At 33.9% G+C, this 27,954-nt stretch overlaps 1 protein-coding gene across 2 annotated transcripts; it reads right to left on the bottom strand.

Moving 5' to 3' along the window:
* Positions 1 to 11,468: 11,468 nt before the first annotated feature.
* LOC108483646 (uncharacterized) lies at positions 11,469 to 19,754 on the bottom strand. 2 transcript variants are annotated; one of them, XM_017787154.2, is made up of 9 exons: positions 19,138 to 19,752; positions 16,985 to 17,125; positions 15,912 to 16,292; positions 15,554 to 15,658; positions 14,492 to 14,632; positions 13,269 to 13,472; positions 13,060 to 13,152; positions 12,776 to 12,887; positions 11,469 to 11,847 (listed from the first exon to the last, which is right to left on the bottom strand). In XM_017787154.2, the coding sequence occupies exons 1-9, from the start codon at positions 19,618 to 19,620 to the stop codon at positions 11,804 to 11,806; spliced, it is 1,704 nt and encodes a 567-aa protein (XP_017642643.1). In that variant the 5' UTR covers positions 19,621 to 19,752; the 3' UTR covers positions 11,469 to 11,803. The 2 variants fall into 2 exon arrangements, with proteins under 2 accessions (XP_017642643.1, XP_052884881.1); XM_053028921.1 differs by lacking the exon at positions 13,060 to 13,152 and having other exon boundaries at positions 19,138 to 19,754.
* Positions 19,755 to 27,954: the final 8,200 nt, after the last annotated feature.

The raw sequence follows: 27,954 nt of genomic DNA, 5'->3' as shown, positions 1-27,954 counted from the left end.
ACTTTTTCGCATAACCTCTTCAGGCTTCCATGTAGCCTCGTTTACTCCATGCCTATTCCATAATACTTTTACAAGTGCAATACTTTTGTTCGTTAGTCGCTTGACCTCTGGAGCTGAAATCTTTACCGGTTCTTCACCATAAGTCATATCTTGCTAAATCTCAACCTCTGTCTGTGAAATCACATGTGAAGGATCAGAAAGGTAACAACGTAACATAGACACATTGAACACATCATGAATCTTCTCTAAATCTAGCAGCAAAGCTAACCGATATGCTAATGGTCCAACTCTTTCAATCACCTCAAACGGTCCAATAAAACGTGGACTTAGTTTGCCTTTCTTGCCAAATCTAAAGACTTTCTTCCACGGGGATACCTTCAAGAACACTTTGTCACCAACTTGATACTCAATCTCTTTTCTTTTCAAGTCTGCATAAGACTTCTGTCTATCTGAAGCTGCTTTCAAGCAATCTCTGATAACTTTCACTTTCTCTTTGGTTTCTTTAACTAAATCAACCTCGTAAATCTGATTTTCTTTAAGCTCTTTCCAATACAAAGGTGTGCGACATTTACGTCCATACAAAGCTTTATAAGGTGCCATTTTCAAACTCGACTGGTAATAATTATTATAAGCAAACTCTACCAACGGCAAATATTTCTCCCAACCACCTTGAAATTCTAAGACACAACATCTGAGCATATCCTCAAGTATCTGAATAACTCTTTCTGACTGACCATCAGTCTGAGGATGGAAAGTTGTACTAAAACTCAACTTTGTGCCCAAAGCTTCCTATAACTTCTTCCAAAATCGCGAAGTGAATCTCGAGTCTCTATCTGAAATAATCGATAACGGTACTCCATGTAGTCTGACTATCTCTGAAATATACAACTCGGCCAACTTGTCAAGTGAATAATCCATACAAACTGGAATAAAATGAGCCGAATTCGTCGGCTAATCAATCACAACCCATACTGTATCTTTCTTTCTCGGTGTTAACGGTAATCCTGTCACAAAATCTATGGCAACTCGGTCCCATTTCCACTCAGGAACTAACACAGGCTGCAATAAACCTGAAGGTACCTGATGTTCTTTTTTTACCTGTTGATAGATCAAGCATCTAGAAACAAACTCTGAGATATCTCTCTTTATTTCTACCCACCAATACATTTTCTTCAAATCATTATACATCTTTGTACTGCCTGGATGAATAGACAAAGAATTGCTATATGCTTCCTCTAAAATCTTTCGAATAAGCTCATCATTCTTTAGTACACATATCCGATTTCTGAACATCAAACAACCGTCAGAACTAATTTGAAAATCTGACTCTATACCCGACTCACACTGATCTCTTTTGGCTTGCAACTCACTGTCATCTTTCTGAACTTCATAAATTTCTTCAAGAAACATTGGCTTAGCTCTTAATTCAGCTAAGATAGAACCATCATCTGATAAGGTTAAACTAGTGTTCAAAGCTCTTAATGCAAATAAAGATTTTCTACTCAAAGCATCAGCAACTACGTTTGCCTTACCCTAGTGATAATCGATCACTAGTTCATAATCTTTAATCAACTCTAGCCATCGTCTTTGTCTCAAGCTCAAATCTTTCTGAGTCATTAAGTATTTCAAACTTTTATGATCAGTAAATATTCGACACTTCTCACCATACAAGTGATATCTCCAGATTTTCAATGCAAATACAATGGCAGCTAGCTCTAAATCATGTATCGGATAATTTTTCTCGTGTGGCTTTAGTTGTCTAGAGGCATAAGCAATTACCTTTCCTTCCTGCATAAGTACACAGCCTAGTCCATTCAAGGACGCATCACTGTAAATTACAAACTCTTTACTCGGTTCTGGTTGTACTAAGACAAGAGCTTCAGTCAACAATGCCTTTAACTTGTCAAAACTCTTCTGGCACTTTTCAGTCCATTCAAACTTGACATCTTTCTGTAGCAATCTTTTCAATAGAGTAGCTATCATGGAAAATCCCTCTACAAATTAGCTATAATAACCGACAAGACCAAGAAAAATTCTGACCTCTGATACATTCCTAGGAGGCTTCCAATCAACAATGGCTGAAATCTTGCTCGGATCAACTCTAATACCTTCACCTGAGACTATATGTCCAAGAAAACCAACTTCCCGTAACCAGAACTCACTTTTACTAAACTTGGCATAAAGTTGATTATCTTTCAAAGTCTATAAAATTGTTCTCAAATGCTCTGAATGCTCAGTCTTATCATAAGAATAAATCAAGATATCATCAATGAACACAACTACAAATTTATCCAAGTAAGGTCTGAAAATTCAATTCATTAAGCCCATGAAAATGGCAAGAGCATTAGTCAAGCCAAATGGCATCACAAGGAACTCATAATGGCCATACCTAGTCCGGAAAGTAGTCTTCGGAACATCTAACTCTTTAACTCACAACTGATAATATCCGGATCTCAAATCTATCTTGGAGAACACATTAGCTCCCTTCAATTGATCAAACAAATCATTAATTCTAGGTAGTGGATACTTGTTCTTAATGGTCACCTTGTTAAGATGCTAATAATCTATGCACAATCTCATCGAACCATCTTTATTTTTCACAAAGAGCACTGGTGCACCCCATGGTGAACAACTAGGTCTTGGAAAGCCTTTCTCTGTTAGTTCCTACAACTAAACTTTCAATTCTCTCAATTCCATTGGAGCCATTCTATAAGGAGCAATGGAAATGGGTGTTGTACCCAGAACCAATTCAAACCAAACTCAACTTCACTGATAGGAGGCAAACCTGGTAGTTCTTCCGGAAACATATCAGGAAACTCATGTACCATAGGCACTGATTCAATTTTCAACTCTGGATCTTTAGTATTCAACACAAAAGCAAGATAAGCTTCATATCCTTTTCTCAAGCATTTGTGAGCAGACATAATAGAAATCATGGCAATTGAACTATTGACTCATCTGAATTAATCCAAAGAATTTTACCATTTTTGCATTTCAATTCAATAAATTTCTTTCCACAATTCACTATCACATCATGCGCAGTCAACCAATCCATACCAAAAATCACATCAAACTCATCAAATGGCAATAGCATGAGATCGGCCAAAAAACAGTAACCTCTAATCATCAAAGGCAAATTTTTACATACTTTGTCTGCTAATACATACTGACTCAATGGATACGATACTTTAATCACAAATCTCGTAGACTCCATGGACATGTTCATACTAGGCATCAATTTTATGCAAACATAGGAATGGGTCAAACTCGGATCAAGCAAAGCAATAACATTAACACCATGATGAGAAAATGTACCCGTAATTACATCGAGGGATGATGCCTCTTCACGAGCACGGATAGCATAGGTCCTTACAGGCACTCTAACATCGGGTCCGCTGCTGAATCTCTAGATGCACCTCTACCTACCCCTATTCCCAAACTTATTTGAGGTCTACCTCTAACGGGGGCATTGCCTGATCTTACACTCGATATTACTTCTCTTTTAACCATCTCAAGACACTCCCAAATGAAATGATCTAATGTACCACATCAGAAACAACCAGTCTTAGTTGTTCGACATTGAGGACACTCGGGTCTATCAGGCTGAATACTGCCAACACTCGCAATTGAAGTGGTCTGAGCTTTCTGACCCATAAATCTTCTACCTCTGTTTCAGCTAGAATACCCTGCTGAAAATTTAGATCTAATAGAGAACTCTCTAAGCCTCTTGGATGTAGACTGAAACGACTTTCTCATCTGTCTTTTCTTCGTGTCTTGCATCTCAATTTCAGTTTTGCCATTTCCTTTCAGCAACTCCACTGCCTTACAAGCTCTTTCAACTAAAATGACGAACTCTTTTATTTCTAAAACATCGATTGAAAGTCGAATATCATCATTGAGCCCATCTTCAAATCTCTTGCACATAATAGCTTCAGTAGACATACACTTTCGAGCATAATTACTGAATCTGACAAATTCACTTTCATATTCAGACACTGTCATCTTACTCTGCTTTAGTTCAAGGAATTCTTTTCTTTTCTGGTCGATGAACCTCTGACTAATGTATTTCTTACGAAACTCCTCCTAAAAGAAATCCCAAGTATCTCTTTCAGTACTATTGACACAAGTGTCTTCCACCAACGGTAGGCCGAGTCTCTTAAAAGTGATACAACACACTTCATGCACTCTTCAAGTGTGCAGGATAACTCCTCAAAGACCCTGGTAGTATTCTCGAGCCAAAATTTCTCTGCATCGTCATCTTTAGTAGCCGGAAACTCTTCGGCCCCTTGCTTTCTAATTTTATCAACTGGTGGCTTCTATCTTCTGAATGTATCTGTGACTGGGGAAGCTACATAGGTAGTCTGAGGATCATGAGGGGGTGGCCGTCTAACGGCCAGATTTGTACAAACGAACTCGGCAAACCATTCATTCATAGCTTGGAAGAAGGCTTCTCTATCCCCTCTTCCCTGACTAACAGTAACGGGCCTTTCACTTACCAATGTCATGCCTTGGCATGGTCTTACTTGGTATCCTTTAACCCCTAATGTCATGACATTTGTATCCTACATATTCCTAAGGTTCAACCGGGACTTTTGAGTATCATTTCTCCATCAATTCTTACTTGAATCATCAAGGAATAAATTTATAAAATAAATATATAGATGCTGAAAAATAACATCATTAATTATAAATAACAAAAAATTGCATTTATTTACCGCAAACATACCTCGATACAAAATACAATCAAATATTTTGATTTAGTCCTCAACCTTTTTCTTTCCTCAGTCTAACCCCGAATTTCGTTCTTCTTGATCTATAATAGAAATTTTAACTTATTTAATATTCACATTTATCAAAATAGTCCTTAACCCTAACTTTGGAAAAATTACGATTTTGCCTCTAAACTTTTGCATATTTATACTTTTTCCCCAAGGCTCGGAAATGAATCTTTATCCCTAATTCTTATGCTTTATGACATGCTGATCATTTTATTTACCTATGGCAGCATCAAATTCCCACTCTAACATGTGCTTATGACCATTAGGTATTTTTATCGATTATGTCGTTTTACTCGTTTTCGCTTAAAATTGCTTAGCTCAAGTCGTTTAACATAATTTCAAGCTTCATATTCTACCATAAAACATCAAAATAAACACATTTCACCTATGGGTATTTTTCCAAATATGAACCCTAGGTTAAATTATTGTTAGAATAAGCTAAATCAAGTTACCGGGACTTCAAAAACGTAAAGAACATTAAAAACGGGGCTTGGAATCTCTTATTATGAAGCTTGGAAGCTTGAAAAAACCTAGCTATGAAGAACCCTTGAAATTTCGGCCTAATGAAGAAGATGGGCACATTTTGTCATCTTTTTCCCTTTTTTAATCTTTTAATTACCAAATGACTAAAATACCCTTTATTAAAACTTTAGTTATTTTTATCTATGTATGTCCATTTTTGTCCATGAAAACCTAATGGTCTAATTACCATTTAAGGACCTCTACTTCAATTATACTCTTCAATTTAATCCTTTAGCATCTAAAACTCATATTTATCAACTTTTGCAATTAAGCCCTAGTAGGCAAATTAAGCTTGCTATCTGTAAAATTTTCCTTCAATACTCTAACACATGCATCTAATCACTCGGTAAATTTTAAAAATTAATCAGAATAAACTTTTCTATCTCAGATTCGTTGTTTCGCAACCACTATTCCATTTAGGCCCTATTTTGGGATGTTACATTTAAGGTTTCATTATTAAAGAATCAAAGTGAAGTATTTAAGTATAAATTAATACATCAGACTTGTCATAACTTATTACAACACAAAAGATTGCTAAATATGTGCTCTTAAAGGCGTTATCCTACTATACGCAACTTTTCCAAATAGTCCACTGTGTGCATAATATCTCTGTTGGCCACTTCCTTAGTGTAATCCTAGCGTCGTCCTTCTTGGTGCATTCACTTTTACAACAATGCCTGAAACATAAACATAACACTTGTAAGTTATACGAATTTAGTAAGCTTTAATACATAAATTGGCAGATACTGTTATAACATCATCTGTGTGCCTGTACTTATTCCAACGATTATACTTAACGTATCAACTTCCGTTTCACTAATTGGTGGATTTCAGATCTTACTTGACAATTTTCCACTATCATTTTCTTTGTATAACCCTGATGATACTTCTTGAAGGATTACTTCTACAAAGTTCACTTCATACGGTTTTTCTCTTCAAACCAAAACTTAGCATTTTCCTAGAATAGTTCACGGATATTGTTCACGGGCAGATACTTACTATATAGATTCATGTTTGATGGATTCTCAGGCTGAGTTCAATAATATCAAACTACTAAAACAAATCATAACTTAGTCCAACCCAACACATGCTCCTACTAATAGTGAAATGTCTAGATCATTTAGAATAATTCCACACATCTTTGTTACAAAACCCAAGATGACAAACAACTCAAATTTCATATGATTCCAAAATGAGACAATATGTTATTCAGATATGGCAGATATCGGATGACATAGATTTCAACTCTATTTATCATGGGTGAACTCAAACTGAAAAATATTTATCTCTTTCATAACTACGAATACACCCATTTTCTAAACTAGTAAATTACTATGGCAGATAGCCTCATTAACAATATAGATACATACTTTCTTTCAAGAACTTTCCTTAAACCTTGTTCAATTACCTCATAGAACTAATCAAACCAAATTAACTTCAGATGTATCATATCTTTATCATAGATTTATCTATTAAAGATTCCGTATAATTCATCTAGAACTTACTACAATGGCAGATAACTAGATTATGACATAAAGACATCACCAAGTATGCTGGTGAGACAATACTGGGTTTGCCACCAAGGCCATATAAAATATGCCACAAGGGTTTAGCAGATCACGCCACATAAGCAACATACATAATCACATGTTTACTGTCTCGACAAACTATCACAGAAGGTGACATGGGTTTCTCCCTCATGGGCTTATACATATTTTTATGTCGTGATCTGTCATTCTAGTTTACATATTACAGAAGGCATCACCATGAATATTCCTACGGTCATATCTTTCTATGGGTCTCAACCACATGGACTTACATATTTTCATGTCGTGATATACTAGTCCAACCTTCATCTTTCTAGAAGAATCACCATGAGTGTTTTCATATCGTACATAGCCATGGGTCTCAACTGCATGGTCTTGCATTTATTTTCCTATTATAATCTGTTAGTCTGGTTAGTGATGTAACTACTCTACCAAAGTCACCATAAAGGACATTTTACTCAAAATTCACTTGTCTAGATTTTCTCACACTCCTGATTGATTCATTCATTTCCATATCATACTTTACCTGCATACTTACCAGTCAACTTCATATTCAGTAAATATTTCATACATATCATCATTACACATGTAACATCTTTACTTTTCCTTCTATTCTTACCATTTATATGAGATATCATCATCAGTTATATAAATCTACTTGAATAGTTCACATGCAAGTAGTCATAATAGAGACTCAACTGGTACTCACCTAAACTGTAGCTCAAAGCTCTAGACTTGGACATCCATCTCGGCCCAGCAGCAACAACAAGAAGTAGATCTTCCTCTGATCAATTAAAAAATCTTAGCTTATAGCTTAATAAAGAAGGAAACCCAGAGAATAAAATTGTAGGAAGAAGAGCCCTCCCCCAACCAACCTTTCTCACCATGCATATATATGTCCAGATCTCTTAGTAGAACTTGACAAGTGTCAATGGTTTCCAGAACTTGTCCTAATAAATGGCATGCATAGTCCGAAAGAAATATAAATGAATACCCTGTACAAATATTATTTGACCAATCAATTTAGTTGACTCTTAACCAATTCACATTACGAAACCAAACTAATACAGTGTTGAGATAAGCTAGGCATACTATGCATTTGGCAGTATCCCTTACCAGAGTTACTTTTTGCTTATAATATACTTTCTTAAATAGTAGAATAACCTAAGATATAATCTTTTATTTCTTATGCGGTGGTTACCTTACGCCAAATCATTTTCATCAAACGACTATAAATGGGCGGACTACACTATGCCAAATAGATAATTTCACACTTACATGCCTTCAAATCGAGTCCACCAGATCTAGGGTGTGACAACTTCCTTGTGCTCAAATGTCCGACTTTCATATAACTCAAAAATTTTCCAATCAAGTTAAATTCCAACTTCGTGACTATACTTTAGGGACCTTAAACTATCATTATATATCAATAAATCACAATGTTTTCATTTCTTACATATAGGTCCCTAATAACTCAACAATAGTTTCCTTAACAACTATTAAATCAAAACTTGTCTCAACATTTTCTACTTCATTTCTAGCATGTATTTCATTTAATATAAGCTTAGTTATCAACCATTACATGGTACCAAGCTCCAATTCACTATGTATTTAATAATGGAATTTTATCTAGCTTCCACAATCACAAAAAAAAAAAAAATCATGGGTTGACTACACAAAGCTTGATCGATCAAGAATCCATGAAAATTTACAAAAGAAAGCTTACTCACCTTTAAAAATTATGGTTGGCAATAGAGGAATGTAAAACCTTTTTTTTTTCTTTCTTCCTTTCTTTAGTTCAATTATAAAGAAGATGAAAATTATATGTTTTCTTTTCTCTCTCACACTTAGTTAATATTTATACATGTAATTAAATTATAATTAAGCTAATTAATCATTATCTAATGGCTACCATGCAAGCTTAACAACATTAATAGAGATGGATGGTTGAGATCATGTTTGGACACTAATGGATTTTGAGTTTGGCTTTATTACACCTTAGTCCTTGGTATAATTGGCACATAAGGGTTTGCTTAAATCCTTAATTAAATTTCTTCTATTTGTTTACTTCACAATTTAGTCCTTGTACTATTAATAATAACTTATCTAATTTAATCACTCTGAAACCTGATCCTATAAATTCATATATGTCATGTGAACTTCTCGAATAAAATTCTCGGGTAAGCTTGACTTAGAGAATTCGGTCTCAAACCAACTTTTCTGACACGGACGAAAATTGAGTTATTACAATGCTAACATTAATAGATTTATTAACAAGTTAGAAATACATCAAATGGATCCATAGACAACTTTCCTAAATGGTGACCTTAATAAAGAAAATAAGTTGTGTAAACTTGTTAAGTCATTGTATAGCTTGAAACAAGCTCTTAAACAATGGCATGAAACATTGGATAAAGTTATACTATCAAATATTTTAAAATCACTAAAGTTGATAAGTGTGTTTATGCAAAGAACATTGATAAGGGATATGTCATTGGATGTTTATGTATAGATGATATGTTGATCTTTGGAAGTAATAAGTATATGATCAAGTTTGAAAATGACTCGATTTGTCTTTGTTACAATATTTTTGTTGAATTAGTTGTTATGACAAGAAATTGAGCAAGCCAGTAATGCAAGATAAACAATAGATGGAAATAAGACCAAGATAAAAAGTTTGTTAATGTAGTTCAGGTCTAATAATCCTACCTCTGTAGAGCCTAGCTCAAAGAACGAATTCACTCAACAATTTAACTCGATAGAATTATTGTTTAAATCTACCTTCGCACTAATGGATAATTAAAACCTCAAAGTTGTCTTCAATTGTTACATTCACTCTCCCAAAATCCTCATCTTTCAAACCAAATAACCCTCCAAGAAATAACTAAGTAAAGATTTTCAAAGTACAAAATAAAAAAAGTCAAACAAAATATTTCAAGAAGCACACACAAGTGTGCGATTACAACAACCTAAAAATAAACTCTGAAAACTTCATTCTCATTTCAAATTTCGAATTCAAATTAAAATATCCCTAAATATTATCTCTTTAATTTTGAAGTGCATTCTCATTTAGATAAAATCTGATCAATTTCAAGTCTCTTAAATCCACAAGATAAAGTCCAAGCAATTTTGAACTCTTTCATTCTTTTCAAAATTGTCGCCGAAGTTAGAGTTTAATCCAGCTTATATATAGTTCTGTTTGTAAATAAAATGTCCTATATTTGCTGCCTAATTAAGACATTAGTAAAATATTGAAATCATATACAAGTCAAAATTGCCAACTTATCAATTCACTTTAATTTTCATAAGGAACGATATTGTGATTGATGTTATGAAAGAATGTCCAACAATGAATTCAACAGTCAAAGTTTTTAACAATCTCTCTTTATGGCATTTTTACAAAACCCTACAACAAATGATAACTTAAAAGGGCCATACAAAGTCAATAAATAAAAAGAAATAGAGTATTACTCCCCCTAAGAAAATGCATCATCAAGTATCATACTCACAACTCCCCTTAAATTTTTCTTTTTAGGAAAAACACTAGCTACTCAACTTCAAACCAAATCTTAGCTTTGCCTATGGCAATGTCGACCTTCAGGCTAGTTGTTGGTCGTTATTTCTTCTATAGTATTCTCTATTTTTTTTTAAGTTTCATTCACATTATCATGATTTTTGTCTAAATTTTCGTGATTTTTGTTTTGTCTACTTTATTTTTTTCTAAAAGCAATGGTGGTTTTAGTTTTAGTTTCTAGTTTCTAATTGATTTTGGCGTATATATGATATTTTCTAAATTAAGGATGTCGTCGAATCTATTGAAAATCATTCTTGGAGGGCCTTATCACGATAGAGCACAAGGATGGTGTTTGTAAATTGGAATCCTAGACAATGGTGAGTACAAACCATCTGAGACTTGGCCCTTTGTGCATTACTGATGTGGTAGGTCTCTTGAAGCTTTTGACAGTGGTTTATTAGTTAACAGAAGTTTATCGCTAAGTTGGTCTGATGATGGCAAAGCTAAAATGTAATTTAAAGCTGTTTGGTTAAGGTGATACTTCTCTGATTTGTTTTTAAATTCTTTCAATGTTGCGGTTACTGTCAATTTGTTTTTCTTGTCTTTCAAGATTATTACATAGACATGACATTTGTGCATTAGCTTGTACTGTATATCATGTCTTTGTATTATTATTATTTATGGTTCTTACTACTAATAATATTTTATTTAAAAAAAATTCAAAAGGATTTATTAAAAAAAATATCATCCAGCATAGTGCATTTAATAACCAAGCACAACCGTAACCAATTCCAAGCTCGAAAATCAAAATGAAATGTGAATCAAATAGATAAAATAAAATGCATCACAATCGCGGACTTTCAAGACTAGCAACCCAAACAACACGAAGAGTTAAAATTGAATTACCAAGACAAACTGATACAAATTATGAAATAAACTGAAACGTGAGGAAAAAAATATTTATAATAATTACAACATGACTTGTTACAAAGAATCTAAATGAATGCCAAGGTCTATGTAAAACGAATTGTTAAGGTGAAAATATTGTACGCTAAAAAATAATAACATGAAAAATGAATGTTTTTTCATACAATGTGAACAAACAAATTATACTCTAAACTAAACTGAATCACTTTATAAAATTTCAGAATTTAAACTAACAGAGATAGATCAAAGTTAGCAAATATTACAGAAAATAAATTATTTCTTTTCTTTTTTATCAAAAAAAGAATATTACATTTGAGAAAAGCACTATGTGCACATGAGCCAATCCATAAAACTTATGTGCTGTTCTCAGTTACATGGGGTGATTCTCAATTCCCTCTTCTACCTTACAGAAATTTTATATGAGGAACTGCCAAAATGGGTTTAAACCGAAACAAAAACTGTAAACCATTCTTCTATAACTCGTCAGAACATGCAGTGTGCGACCCTGAGGTATATCAGTCACCTTGTAGGCAGTACAGTTGACGAATATTTCCAGAAGCTGTCATATTATTATCCACAAACCAATGTTCAGTGACATCAGATTAGTCAGTTGATTTCCTAATTTAGGAATATCCCACCCTAAGTTTTGCTTAAAATTCAGAGCGCCAAAATAAAATCAGGTAAGGGTAAAATCATTAGAAATCAAATGGAAAGAATGGAGTATAATTTACAGTAACCTAGTAAGAAACCAAAAAGGAAAATACCCATTGTTCAGCTAGAAAATATCATCTTCAGCTACATGAACCTATTTTTATTTTTGAATTTTCAAGAATGATCAAATTATGGTTTCCATCCCTATACAACTTGAAAATTTAATCTATGTACTTTAATTTCACATAAGTTGATCTTCCTATTATTATTAATGTTATGCCTTAGTTCAAATCACTAACACCTATAAAAGGTTCTGTTAGTCAGCTAGTGTAGATTTTTTTTTTTTTTTTGGTAAGAGAACCAAAAAAAAGAATCTAACTCATGAGGTTGAGCTGGAATTCTTTTTTAAAATGATAAATTAGTGAAAAATACTATTTTAATAGAGATAGTTTCACCTCTTAAATGATAGGGAATTTTGAGTTTTTTAAAATTTGTCCACAGCAACCAACTAATTGAATATCTTGTAATGGTATTACTGATTTGGACTAAAAAATAACATTATAATGGAAGACCAAATTATGCCACATTAAACTACAATGACTAACGTACAAAAAATATATAAAATGAATAAATCCCCAAATTAAGCATAGTACAAGGACAAAGCCATCATCGGACCTATAATCTTTACCATATAGCATCCTATAATCAAAATTACTCTTAACTAGAAAATAGAGAACAGTAAACAACTACAACGGTGAATAAACAATAATGAAAACCACCACATATGGAAACGTAAAGATGAACTTAACAAAAAAAGATAGAGATGATGGATTTACCATATAACCAGTCTTTGAAATACACATGAAGAGCACTGGATAGTTCTCTTTTCCGATTTTCTTCAAGGGGAGCTTCTCTCAACATTTGCTTTATCTCACTTAAATTCTTTTGCTGTTGATAACATTAGGAAGAAAACAAAAATCATGTTAATCCAAAATTAGAAAGATTAATAAAGCCAATCACTAATTCTTTATACACGACATTGTTTCTATCTTGCAGGTAAAAAACAACTCAAACTATAAAGTCAAAGTTTATCATCCTCATTTAGGCTTGGTGCATTTACATTTCTCTGTTGAGATGTCATGTACGCATCAGGTAATGGGAACGGGTTATCCTTTGTCGATCCAGTAGATTCATTTTCAAACCAGTTTGGAATCTGTGTTTTAAGAAAATGCTTATGTCATGTATGAACAATATCAAATAATAAAAAGGGTAAAGGAAAGAAAGATGCAGAATACCTGAAGCTAAGCTATGATATACACCAAAGCTTACCAGGAAATTGGTGAACTGATCAGGATCTAGGCATGTAGCTGACTCAGGTTGGGCATCAGAAACACCTGCAGGATGAGATAATGAATCGTGTGGATCAATCACACTAATCGACAAAGCTTCATCCCATCTATTGATAGTTGACACAATGCCAACTTCAGTCAAGTGCTCCTCCAACTGGGAGTAGTACGTATTATATGGTGCCACCTGATAAAATTTAAGAAAACAATATCCAAACTGTCAGTCTTCCTTTCTATCGAAGTTCATGCTGGTGATTACACCCAAAAACCAACTCATATAATAGCAAGATGGAACTCAAAAGTAAAAAATGTCATTAAAGATTAATCAATGATTTGTAAGGGTCTATATCTACCAGAAAGACACAAGGAATGCCTTCTTGGGGCGCTCTCCTCCACTGATCTGGAAGAATTCCTATTCTATTTTGCAGCATCATTAGATATTAGATATGCTAAAACCAAATCTTCAAGGAACATATCCCTTGAAAACCTTAATATTCTATATACTGTCTATACTATCATAGTGATAGGCTGATAGCAACGATTTGCATTAAAATGACCAGAAGAAAATCCCCACCACCCCCGGCGGCCAATATATATAAATCATTACAAGCTAACACATAGCATGGATTAGACAGCAACAATAGTTGACCTATGATGATACTACAAAGAAATCAAATGCCAAAAGCAAACCAGTGAGCTCAAACAAGTATTCAAATACCTTAGTTTATACAATATGCATGAAAAATCACAGAAGTTTAGCTACAAAGTAATTTTTCTGTCAGTTGTGGTTACTAAGAATGACCAAGTTGTTATAATAACCTTAATATCATTCTCCCCAACATGTAAAGCACTACAGGAATGTGGCCCCATATCCAGCATATAGACAACTGACTATAGTAATCAGCAAAAGATTTTTACAATAACTCATGCCCAATATTTAACTTGATTACACTTCAATTATTTGGTTAATGGATGCTTAACTCCCGAACTGCTACTGTAACACAACTTGTTCCAAGATTAACAAGATATTTCATTAAAAATTCTCTACAGACGGTGAAAACTTATATCTTGGCCGACATAAAACTAAACCTAATTGAATTTCTTTCCCCGATCAAGTATCTTTTTTATTTTTGTAATTCTCACCACAAAACTCAAGTGTGATTACATCAAATTCCCATTGCACTACAAAGTGGTTGGTTCACTCACCTGTAGTTTGTGGTTATCGCCAACAAAAAGGGGACGTTGGTTCACTCCCAAAAAGAATACACACTCACGACAATTGGCAATGCAGACTCGTTTTGCTGCTATAATCACATGAACACGTTCACAGTGTTCAACTCTTACAGCCTGCAATAATAAAAGAGATCACGTTATAATCAACCATGAATGAATGCATATCATACTTGACCTGATAGATCAACAGTTATGGGGTGTAGACATCAGGTTGATTGTTTTAAAGGGAGTACAGTAAGTAAAAATAAAATATGAAAAGGGAGGCGGGGGGAAAAGCATATAAAGTGTTCCCATAGAAGAGGAATCATTGCAAACGGTAAAGAATAATATAGAAAATCATAACTAGAACCATCAGCAAAATTTGACTTTACACAAAGATGACATATGCAAGTATCATATGGGGAAAGAAACTATATGTTACTGATTTAAAAAATTTTAGCAATATAAACTGATTGTGTGCACGTGCATGTCCATATTGCAGTTTATACAAATGAAGGATTAAGAGAGGCTATTCTTTTGGAAGTTCAGACACTCAAGTCACGTATGTATTAAGAAAAAAAAAAGACTAACTGACAGTAGACGATAGAGTTCTGAAAAGAGAGTATCAATGTCTTTATGGTACACCTACAGACATTCCAACCATGAACAATTCATAGATTACTCACGGGTGAAGGGAAGATTAAAGGAAAGATAGACCAGAGCCCTATACTAAAAGGAAAAACATAAGGAATCGAACAGTAAGGTGCTTGATCACCTTTTGATTGAGTCTCATTGGTAAAAAAGAAACAATTGGGTAACTTCTTTAACAGTGATGGACATTTTCCAGTCAGTGGAACAGTGAATAAGAATAACACTAAAGAAGAAACATCAAAACAAATCTCACCAGAGATATGTTCAACAATTCAAATACCAATACCATGTAAAAAGAGGAAAACAAATCTGTATCCAAAATCTTTATTATAGTAGAAGAGAATGTTTCCACTGGTTCCAAAATTAATGCAATGCAAATAGCTAACAGCACAAAGGCAATGATACCTTGCCAACAGCTCCAAGAACTATAGTAGCATCTGAGCATCCATAAATAATGGCATATCTCAAAGGTGCTAAAATGTAAATAGTTGAATCATGGCAATTAATAACCTGAAATTATAAAGTCATGTGAAGTTAGAGGATTTTTATGCCAAAAAGTACATAAATATCAAATAATCATCATGAAATTAATAAAAGTTGTTGGAATAATTGGATACCAAACAATAATTATTGGAACCTTCAATTTTGAGGAAAGGTGCATGCTAAGTTATGCAAACAACTTTCAGGGATTGTTAAAGTACACAGCAAATACCCCATGAAAAAATTCAGGTTTCATGAAATCACAATGCAAACATAACCTAACCTTTACGGAAGAGCTATTAAGATCAGATGCCTGCTTTACATAAGATGATTTAGAGACTCCCTCAACAAAACACGGACTCCTCGCACTAAGTGAGGCTTTGGCAGAACTTGGAGTAGCATCAGCCATAGCAACATCCTGGTCAGAGCCACTAGGAGAACCGTTTTCTTTTGCAGAAACTTTTTCAGTAATAGACTCCAAAGAAGAAGCTATAGTCTGCAGAAGCCAATCATGAACTTGTGATACTGGAACAGGTGCAGCAGGCATGTCTGGATCTGAATTAGCAAAAAATGGAGCAGCTTGGCTTAAAGGAACTACTTCTGATCCCTTATCACCAAACTGAATCAGGAAACCAAGGTGCTCAAACCCTTCCATAGTTAAAACCTGAAGGAACAGTACTTAAAATGAGCAAAGCCATAGAAGCAAATAACAAGCACAAAAAGAACGGAAATGCAGTAAGATACACAACACTGAGAAGGACCAATCAAGAATACATAGTAAGATAGGACAGTCTGATAACAAAGAGGAAGAACAAAGAGAAGCAACAAAGAAAAATATTACAATGTTTTAGTCATGCAAATGAGGCCCTCAATTTTCTTGCATCATAAAAACAAGTTGAGCACTAAAATAAACCAATGTTTTAGTGCAAACCATTCTTAATGCAAACTAGGCCTCTTGCCAAGTTATGAGTAAGACAATCTAGGTAATGCCTTCAAAAACTAGAACATAAACCACGTAAGGACATTGTATAAACAGCCAGATTTACATCCCAGCTCAATACTGTTATACATGAATGTTTGACTCTACTAAGTGCAACCACTAAAATTATTCTACCATGTTTTCACCTTTTGTCCTCTGACATGCTGAATTATAAAATTGCATTCACATATGAACTACAAAGATAGCAATAATTAAAATGCAACAAAAGATCATTGTGAAACTGAAAAAGAAACTGTAATCCTCGAGTGATACTTCAACTGGCTCAGTTTTGATTGTATTGAGAAATACAAAACAAAAACCCACAAGATTAAAAAGAACACGCCAAACTACATACGGCAAGAAGCAGTACTACAAACCAGAGACTCTTCACTTTCCCCCTCCACATGCTCTGACAGAAGAGAGAGAATATTAGCCAAGTGCTTTTGTAGATAGGACAGCTGGTGGACCTCTTCATCAGCCTGTGATGGCATAAATCGGCGGCTGTTGCTGCGGACAAGCTACAAAGAGAAGAACCAGACAGTAAGTCTTAAGTGTGTATCACCACAAATTAAGAGTCTAAAGCCATTAACTTTGAACAGCAAATAGATCTATAACCATAACAAATATTAACAGAATGGTGACATCCATATTAATGAGATAAATAGCTGGATATATCGTTTAACAAATGCTCCCATTATCTGAAATACTAATAATAATCTTCCCAGACACGGTACCAGCTAAATTAGTCATATATTATAGAAATCTTAAAGCAGCAGGGAGATGGAAAAAATAAAAACATGAACAATCAAACTAAGCAATTCAAAACACTGCATCTCTATTCATTACGTTTGTACCCAGGGCCCATCTCATCTTCTTAGGCTTAAAAGTGCAACAATACATTCCGTAGAACTAAAAATAAGAAAACAAACAGTATAACCAAATACAGCAGACTATAATTTTAAACTTATGCTCCCTCTTGGTTTTCACTTCTGCTACTTGCTTTTTTCTTTCTAATGATCTATTTGGGTTTGGCTAAATTAATGATTATTTGTGTCCAACACCCATCCCAACTTCCTAAGGTTAAATGCAACAATGTTTTGGATGAAGAATTAAATTAAGAAAACAAACAGTACAACCAAACACAATGAATACTATAATTTTAAACTTATGCTTCCTTTTATTTATCACTTTTGCAGATTTCTTTTTCTTTTCTAATGGTCTATTTGGGTTTTCTTTTCTTTTCTTTTTTCCTTTTTTTTTTTTTTTTTTTTTTTGCCTTTAGCTGAATGATTTATGATCTATTTGGTTGTTATTTTATGATTACGACTTATTTTCCTCTATTTGCCTTTCACCTCCTAAAAGTTAGTATTAAAAAAAAGTAAATAATTGAGCAACTTAATAATTTATTAAAAATGAATATAACTAAAATGCAACGCCAACATATAATTTTCTACATAAAGGCATACTCATGCAGTTTACTTACAAAATCAATTTTACTTTAACTTTTTTTTTTTAAGTGTAACAAGTACAATCAAGGTACAAATACATGTCCAAGTAACCACAAGCATCAAACTATTACAACGGACTACCCAAGGTACCACAAAGTAGAATCGAACCATTGCAGCACAAATAGACTAAGAACTAGTACAATCCATACTAAAGCTAAGAAACTAGACTAAAACTCACACATGACAACTGCACATGATGGGAAACTCACACATGACAACTGCACATGATGGGACTCAGACACCATGCATAAAATTATACGAAAGCTAAGAAACTCGACTAAAACTCACACGACAACTGCACAGATGGGACTCAAACACCTACGCATATAATTACGCATGGTAAGTCTCAAACCTGGGACCCAAGGCCTCCGCCTTTACCATTTGGGCCAAGGCCTCATTGGGAATTGTATTTTAACTTTAATTTATTAAAATTGTTGTTTTTATAAATGCATTGTTCAAGAAGTATGCATTGCACATCCTTTTTGCTTCAAAAAGCAAGCGACAAAAACATCAACCAAATGGAATTTTACAAAAAATTAAAACAAAATCCTATTTTATCAATAAAAAAAATAATGGTAAAATGTTAAGCAAACTCACACATAATTGTTCCATATAAACATATATCACGCATTGTTGGCATCTGAAAGTTAAATTAATACTTCAAAAATATTATTGCCTTTAGTTTACTAAGAGATTTTGCATCCTATTTCCAAAACCAAACATAGCCTCAGTTATCTAAAAGATTAAATCCTCGAAGACATCTTTCCGTTAGTCAAAACAGAATCACATTTGTTCTTTCCCAATGCCGAGCAAGAGTCAACTTTTCGCGAATTTCATAAGCCCACAGCATCAAAGGCGTTTATTTTCCTAAAAGTAACCATCAATCTACCATAATTGTATAAACGACATTGAAATTAAATCAATAACCACCTAAGTTCCAATAACCACAAATTCAATTAAAAAAAACACATTTCACCAAAAAAGAAAAAAAAAAAGGGATAGCGAAGGGTCAGGCTCCTTACCTGCAAAGGCGAAAGGGCCGACAAGTAACCATCGAATGCTGACATGGAAGGCCAGACATCGGCAACCGCAGCGGAGTCCTTGTGCGAGCGCGGCAAAAGCCTCTTATACGATTGAATATACAAAAACAGGATCAGATCACGCAAATCGGCACCAATGGAGTCGACATCATCCGGCAGGGCGGTTACGAGCGGGTCGGGTTCCGAGTGGAGGACAGAAGCGAGAGTTTCAAGGACGAGACGCGAATGGTCGAATGAGATCTGTAGCAATTCAGCGAGGGCCGCCGAGTCGACTCGTTCAGTTGAGGGGGATGCGAATTTTTGCTTTAGAGGGGTTAGTGCTTGGACGGGGTCGTTGAATATGAGCTTCTGGATTGTTAGGAGACCGTGCTCGAAAGGCTCGCGTCGCGGGTGTAAGATAGCGGTCGGTATTGGAATCGAATTCGGGTCGCTCGATGACGTTGATGGTTCTATGGGGTCGGCCATCGCTTTGATTTAAGATAGGCTTTTTTTGCTAATGAAAAAAATGAAATAGAAGAGTTTTGTTCTGCAGATCTTCGAGCAATGAATGATGTTGTTGAAGGGGAAGAGTGAGTGGTTGGGTGCGGTTAGGTGGGATCGGGTATGGTGGAACCGCTGACGTGGCTGGATTTACTGGGATGTAACGTTAGTAGAGGCAATCAGATATTTAGGTCAAATTTTATAGAAAGGTCCTTTTATTATGCATTTTGTTAGATTTAGTCCTTCTATTATAATTGGATTATATCTAATCTCTTTGGTTTTTTTTTTAATATATATTTTCAATCCTGAAATATTTTTTCCATTAATTATGTCAAAAAGTTTGATATGGTTTTTCAAACATGCGGTAATGTATCCTTAATATTTTTATATAGTTCGATAAATTTTAGGGTAAATTATACCATTAGTCACTAAATTATGAATAAATTTTTATTTTGATCACTTAATTAAAAACTATAATTTGATCATTAAATTATTCAAAAGTTTTCATTTAAGTCAATTGAAATTGTTAAAATCGATATTATATGATTTTTTTATTTACATTATCTATACAAATCAAAAGCTCTCTCTTTCTTGTCTTCTATAGTTCAGCTTTTTTCATGAAATAGCTTTAGACGTCACGAATCTGTAAACAAAAATTCAAACAACTATTATTCTTCTCGTCAATGAGTGTTGATCCATCATATCAATTGTCAAATCATTACTTGGAACTCAAACTTTTTTAAAAAAAATAACATAATTGCCAAATAACTTAAGTAAGAACTTTTAATAGTTCAATTACTTAAATAGAATTTTTTGAATAATTTAGTGATCAAATTATAACTTTTTAATTAAGTGACAAAAAAATACTTATCCATAATTTAATGACTATTGGTGTAATTAATACTGAAATTTATACATAATTTCCTCTTTTTATTTTTTTTTAGATTATAATAAAAAAAGTATATGTCACATGTTTAAAAATAAATTATGCCAAATTATTTAAAGAAATTGATGAAATAAATTAGTCTAAAACCATAAATGTACATATTAAAAATTAAAAAAATACAAATGATTAATTCTAGTGGAGGGATTAAATAAATGATCGTATAGTACAAAGACCATACATATAATATGACCAATTACTTACACTTGTTATACCCCTGCCTGGGTACCTACTACGGCTCTCATGCATGTACATCCTGCACGATGTAAAGAGTTTCCTCGCGATGCCATCAAACACAACCATCATATTAAATCTAATTTCATTATTATTCTCTTCACCAATTATAAAGTTCGTCACAACAAGATATATCTAAATTACACATAAATTTATATTTAAATTAGACTCTACTAATAAAACAATCATACAATACGAGACTATTCAAGCTTTTTTTCACTTATAAATAATTCTTTTTTCCGAAATCAGGATTACAAAACGAAATTTGCAACTTAAATTTTACTCAAATATCACTTCAAAACCTTTAAAACCCTCATCATTAGTGGTTCTCCACACCACCTACAATGTTGATGGTGCACGAAAAATTGACATATTTATGTGTTTTATTTTAATAAATTTTTAGACATGATGCTACTAATTTTTACGTTTATTTTTAATTTCTATGTGGATGTAATATAAATCTAAAATGTGAAGAATAAATAAAAATATAGAGTCACTTGGAAGATTTGGATATAAGAGTAGCAATTTGACCTGCAATGCTTTTTAGATTTTAAGAAAATTTTATTTTATTTAAATATTATTTATAAAAATATTAATTAGGAATTTAATCGAATTAAATTTTATCCCTTATATTTTATTTAAATAAATATTTAATTTACCTTTAAGAAATTGTATAGGGGTATACCACTAGAAATTAATTTCACTGAAAATTGGAGGGGAAGGGTGGTTCCATGTTTTGGCTTTGGAAAGAAAAACAAAATTCAATTTCTTTCTTTAATTTGCTTGCGCCATTGATCCCGTTACTCTTTTTTTTTTATATATATATTATGAGTAATTAGATTATATTTTAGTTAAAGGTAGATCAAATTTTAAATGGGTTGTGTCTTGAGTAAAATTTTCTTTCTCGAACTTGGCTCGGCCTGAATCAACCCAAGCTTTCTCTTTTGTTGTTGTTTTGCTGCCATCTTGCTATTGTATTGTTTCTATTTTGTTGTTATTATTTGAATATTGTATAGCTCTTTTTTGTGTCTATTTTAGAGGTATTTATTTACTAAGTTGCAATTATCTTATTGTTATTTAAGTATAAACACTTTTTTCATTTATTTTCAATTTGTTGGGAAATATTTATTTTAATATTTTTAGTGTATTTGATGTATTATATTTTTAAATTTGTTTTATATAAAAATAATAATCTAAAAAAATTAATACTGACGGGATTTAACATTTTTAATTTGGGTCGAGCCTGGACAAAATTTTAGGGCCATTTTTCGGGTCGGGCCTGAGCTTAGAAAATGAGCATAAATTTTTGCATTGGCCTGGCCCGAATCGGTCAACCCATGATCAAGTCTAGTTGTGAGATCAAAAATCATACTTAACCTTTTTCGTTTGAATATTTGTTTTTTTCCGTTTTAAGAGATAGATAGGATCATCTCATAATATTGTTTTTAGCATCATTTTAAGAAGGTTCCCTTATACGGTGTTGGAAAGGATACACTGTAACACTCTTTAGCCCATCAAGAAAACATGGCGTATAACATTCAGTCAGACAAACTGCCCAACGGACTAGGGCTACCGGCAGATTCAAACCTTTCGACTTAACTTAAATTTTTAGAAAAACAATTATGAAGATTTCCCTTTTAGTTAAAAACTATTATTTTTCTTTCATTTTGTAATGCATTTTTAAATAAAATTGTTAGGAATTTAAAAGAAAAATCTATATCCAACTTTGACGTATACATATAAATGATGATCTCATAAACAACAAATCACTAGAGTTTGGCCTATACTTTCAGAGTAAGGGGCAATTCTCTTTTTAAAACAGAAACAATGCAAAAGATATAGATAATTACATAAGTTGATTACAAAATTGATCTATATGCCACCCGCCAAAATAGTCATGCATGATACAAAAACAAGCAAGTGGCTCACTCATAACCGCAGTTCTGGCGTAGTCCCCTTCAACCGATTCCTCCTCTATTATCAACACGCCTGAAAAGGAAAAGTAACAGAATAAGTTCAATTGAACTTAGCGAGTTCCAAAAATAGACACAAAAAATTTACAGGAATACTGTTAATCAACAAGCATCAATACCAATAAGAAAAATAGACTTTTTCATGAGACTCTATCGTACAAACACAATACGCTAAAATGTCATCTAGAGTTCTCTGGCAGAAACACTTCGCCAAATTAGATATAACACACAATAGCCATGCGTACACATTTCACCAACTTACACATAGTACATGTGAGTTCACTATATGCCAACTTATACATATCTCTCACAACCATGCATGTTTACAAATGACTCATCATTGTGCCAACCTTGGACCCATAATTCAAAATTCATAATCACACATCAGTCATATTCATATTCCACCATAACTCCTCATATCATCTTGTTAAGTTGAATATGTGTTCTCTCGCAAGGCCGGATCATGATCTGTTAGTCCAATTTGCAATATAGCTACCTTATCAGAGACATCACAAACATATCTCCTTTCTACATTTTCACATATCCCAGATTGTCAGGTACTGGGCTCATGCAACAAGGAGAGTGTTTTTGTGACAGCCTTAAAACGACCCTAGTCGGAATGTGGTTTCGGGACCACAAAACTGAGGCATAAAAATAATTTAATATTCATTTTGATGCCTATGATATGTGTTAATTCGTGTGTGACATTTTTGATGATTTGATTTAGGGTTATAAATGTGAATTTCACTAAAAAGGACCTAGTAGTAAACTTTGAAAGTAGGATAGGGAAATGTGTGATAACTAATTAAAGAATGCATGCAAAACAATGGTCTTGCATGTCAAATAACCCTCTTTTTATAAGTGGTGGCCGGCCATGACAAGGGAGGATGGGCAAAACATGTCATAGACATGTTTTGTTGGTGCAATATGGGAGGAAAAATTAAACTAAGGTGAGGAATAAAGAAATGAAAAAAAAAAGAGAGAAGGTGATTGTTTCTCCCATTGTCGTGAGTTGAGGGGAAAGAAGAAAAAAAAAGTGTTCATCAATTGTCACTTCTTTTGGCTGAAAACTCTAAGGAAAAAAGGAAACAAGTGTGTCCTTTGGTTCATCCTTGGCGAATAGAGGAAAGAAAGGAAGGGAGGAGCTTGAAACAATCGGCTATGGTGATTTGTTAGACTAAGGTATGTTTGATGTTGTCCATGAGATGCATGCATGTTTTAGTTGGTAGCTTGAGTTCTACCTAGCCCATGGTCGAAATCTTGTTAGGTGATGGAAATGACACTCGGCCATGGATGCATCATTCTTGCTTGGTGTTGATGTCATTTACATGCTAAAATGAAGCTTAGTAATGATGCATGTGAAGGTGGATTGATGACTCTTAAATCTTCTTTTTAGCATTTTTTTCTTTCGAGTGAGGCATTAAGTTCCTTGTTCAACCGTGACCAAAATCGAAGCGGTATGGTGTTGTGGTGTATTCGCCATGGTATATCCATAAGTGTGATTTATGCATATTGCATGTTAGGTAAGATTTGAGCTTTGGATATATGTTTATATTTGGATATAAGCAACTTTGAGATTCGGCTCTAGCATATATATATATAGATATACATGTTTGCACATGATGTATTGGTATGACATATATACCATCTCAAGGTATATATTTGCATATGATGATGTTTGGTTATGAAATAAATGATTGATGCGTATTGAGTTACAATATGGAATCGTTAGTTAGTAAAATGTATCTGTTTTTGTGTGGTATTAAGTGTATAATTGGCCTCAACATGGACATGCATATTCGGCCACATGAGGGAATTGGTGTGCATGCATTCGGTTAGAGGCAAGCATATTGATGCCTATTCTTGGCTTAGAAAATTGACTAAGGAGAGTACTAACTAATGTGTTGAGTTGATTCATGATTTCCGTACATATGTGACTTTAATGTCTAATGAAAATATGTGGGCTAAGTACCTTGAATTCCTCTTTCGATGCTCAAATGATTAAATCAATTTATTTGTTAAAATAAGCTCAAGAGCAAAGGGGAGCTAAATCCGATAAAGGGAAGGAAAAAGTAGTTGAATAGCCGTCGAAATCGTTCGACCACGTCCGAGGTAAGTCTTCGAGTAATGACCCTACTTGAATTATATTGAAATGATTTGTCATATTATGGCGGACAGTAGAATGTGCGTAGGGACTAAGTTATAAAGTCAATTGAAATCATGCTCTTTGTGTGTGGCTATTGAGCGAAATTGGAAAGGTTTGATAAATGTTTTGTGTTTGAGCCTTAGTAACGAGAATGAAATATGGATGTGTCGTGATTATTGATATATGTGTACATGAGCATTTGAATGATACCCGGGCTAAGTCCCGAAGGCATTTATGCTAGTGATTATATCCGGGCTAAGACCCGAAGGCATTCGTGCGAGTTGTTATATCCGAGCTAAGACCCGAAGGCATTCGTGCGAGTTGTTATATCCGGGCTAAGACCCGAAGGCATTTGTGCAAGTTACCAAATCCGGGTTAAGACCCAAAGGCAATTGTGCTTGTGGTTATATCCGGCTAAATTCCGAAGAGACTCGGTTTGAAGGTGAGCTTTTTGGTGCTGTAATAAATTCAATTAATACGCTCGAAAAACCCATACGATAAGGTATGTTTACATGTGCATCGGAAAAGTCGATCCGTTTGAAATAGTATTCGTTCAATCGACTAACGAACTTTCAGCTCTTAGATAGGTTGATACCTTGTGTGTATATGTTGATGAAGTGTGAAGTAAGTATGATTATGAGAATGTGTATTAATAAAGTGATTCATTTAGCTATGTGAATGTAATACTTTTGTCAAAGCTGATTTCTTTACTTGAGACTTACTAAGCATTAAAATGCTTACCCCGTTGCTTTGGCTCTCTGTTTTATAGATTTCGCTCGTTAGCTATCGGATTCGGGATCATCAAAGTCGAAATCATCCACACTATCAAAGCCCTTTTGGTATTCTTTTAGTTGAACTCTGGATATGGCATGTATAGGACTACCCTTTTGTTGTAGGTCATGTACCTTTCGGTTTTGTGTAAACTTGGATAGCCATGCGAAAATGGCTTATATCGTTTTAGCATAGTACCATAATAGTTTTGTATGTTGATCATTATGAGGTATGGAATTGTTTTGAAACGATTAGCCATTGGAATGGTTAATCATGATCACACTTTGTGCTATGTATGCAAAAGGGCCAATTGAATTATGGAAACTATGAAATAGGTAAAGTCTACCTTAAAGGCGATGTCTTTGTCAGCAGAGATAATGTGGATGTGAAAATCACTAAAAATAGTAGGAATGGAATTAAATAGTGAATAAACTATGTAAATGAACCTTGATGAATCTACTTTCATATGGAAGAAACGAAAAGGTCATATGAGTTGTTTGTTAAGAGATATTTAAGTTTTTGTGAGACTGGGCCAGAACGGTTTCTAGAGTCTCTGTTCCGACTTTGGAAATTCATTATAAATTAACCGGAGATAATTAGAAGTCATGCCATATATGTATAGAATCCTATTTGAGTCTAGTTTCTATAGAAATAAATGGCATCAATACTGAAGCCCTGCACAGAGAGATATCTAGGTCGTAATGTGCAAAGGTCAGTGTAGTCGATCCCTGTAACATGGGAGATTTTAACTAATAAACTGTACTAATTGGCCCGACCAAAAATTCTAGAAAAACATTTGTAGATGCATATATGAGTCTAGTTTCAGGAAAAAAAATCACAAAACTGACTTTCGAGTTGTGGAACTCAAGATATGATTTTTAAGATGACAGTGACGCAGTTAGCCAGCCTGCTTGGAAAATTTTAAATGGACTGTGAAAATGATTAAGTCAGGTTTGTGTGCACCTTGTGTTCGACTCCGGTAACGGACTCGGGTACGGGGTGTTACAGTTTTTACATCAACAATGGACATACTCACATATACAACACTAGTTTATTACATATACGTCTAGAAACAACATTTCGACTCATTAACAATAGAGACACTTATTGTACACAATCTACATAACATGGGGGTTTCATAACTCAAAGGAAATAAGAAGGAACTCACTCAAAACTCCAAAATGGAAATACATTCTGTTGGTCATTTGCCTCGATTGCTCGGACATTCACTTGCTTCTTAAGTTAAATAAGAAACAATTATAACCATCAGGTCATTTATCTACTAAAATTTAATATGCATGCATGGATTGATTGCATGCAACCCATACTCAGGAAGCCTTCTTCTTTACGAACCAATTCTAGAAATCTATGCATGCACCACTACAAAAATGTAAATCCCCTTTATAACAACCTAAGGGTTTTTCAAAAATTACTAGTAAGCTAATACTTAACAATGGCGTCTTGACTAGCTACTGGAAACCTTCCTTGTCTTTCCTAACAAAGACACCTTAAAATTTCCCAAAGAATTAGAGAAGAACATAGGGAAAAACAAAGGTGAAACATGCCAGCTATCGACATCCTTATATAACATAGAAAACAGGAACAAAGCTTAGTGGGAGGGTCAGAAAATCCCACTATCGCCCTTGAAACTCGAGAATAAACTTGCATAAAATTTTGAAGTCTAATAATCTACTATACCTTGGTTCAATTCCAACTAGGTCTTAACTAAACTCTAACAATACTTACCGAGCCATCTTTTTTGCTCTATAACATGGAAAACAAGTCTATCAATCTATGAACTACAAGTTCACCCAAAGTATCTGAGGTTGACGGATTGTTTCACAAAAGAGTTCGCCAAATGGAAAATTCCAATGATGTGTTCTGTATTTGGGCATACTGTCGAATCCATGCAATGCGTCACCCATCATTTAACGAATAATTCATCAATCTATCCCTTTTTCCACCCTTGGCTTAATCAACTTTACGTCAAACAACATATCGATATGGTTGATCTGCCACAAATTGATGTGGCAAATTAGGCTCTCCTAGCATGCTTAAGAAGCTTATTCTCGATCAAAATAGCGTCTTTTGCATAGTTTTCCTGTAATTTTTAGATTTTAAGTTATTAAGTGAAAATGTCTCGTTTTTGCTCATTTTGTGACCCAATTTGGCCAATCCTGCCATGAGGAACCTAACAAGTTGATTAAGTATTGTAAGGAGTCAAGGCTGGTCCAAATATGAAGAAAACATCA

The sequence above is a fragment of the Gossypium arboreum genome, chromosome 1, assembly GCF_025698485.1.
Source record: "Gossypium arboreum isolate Shixiya-1 chromosome 1, ASM2569848v2, whole genome shotgun sequence".
Classification (NCBI taxonomy): Eukaryota; Viridiplantae; Streptophyta; class Magnoliopsida; order Malvales; family Malvaceae; genus Gossypium; species Gossypium arboreum.
Note: the sequence above shows the minus strand (reverse complement) of the source record. Positions and strands in the feature narration are given on the sequence as shown.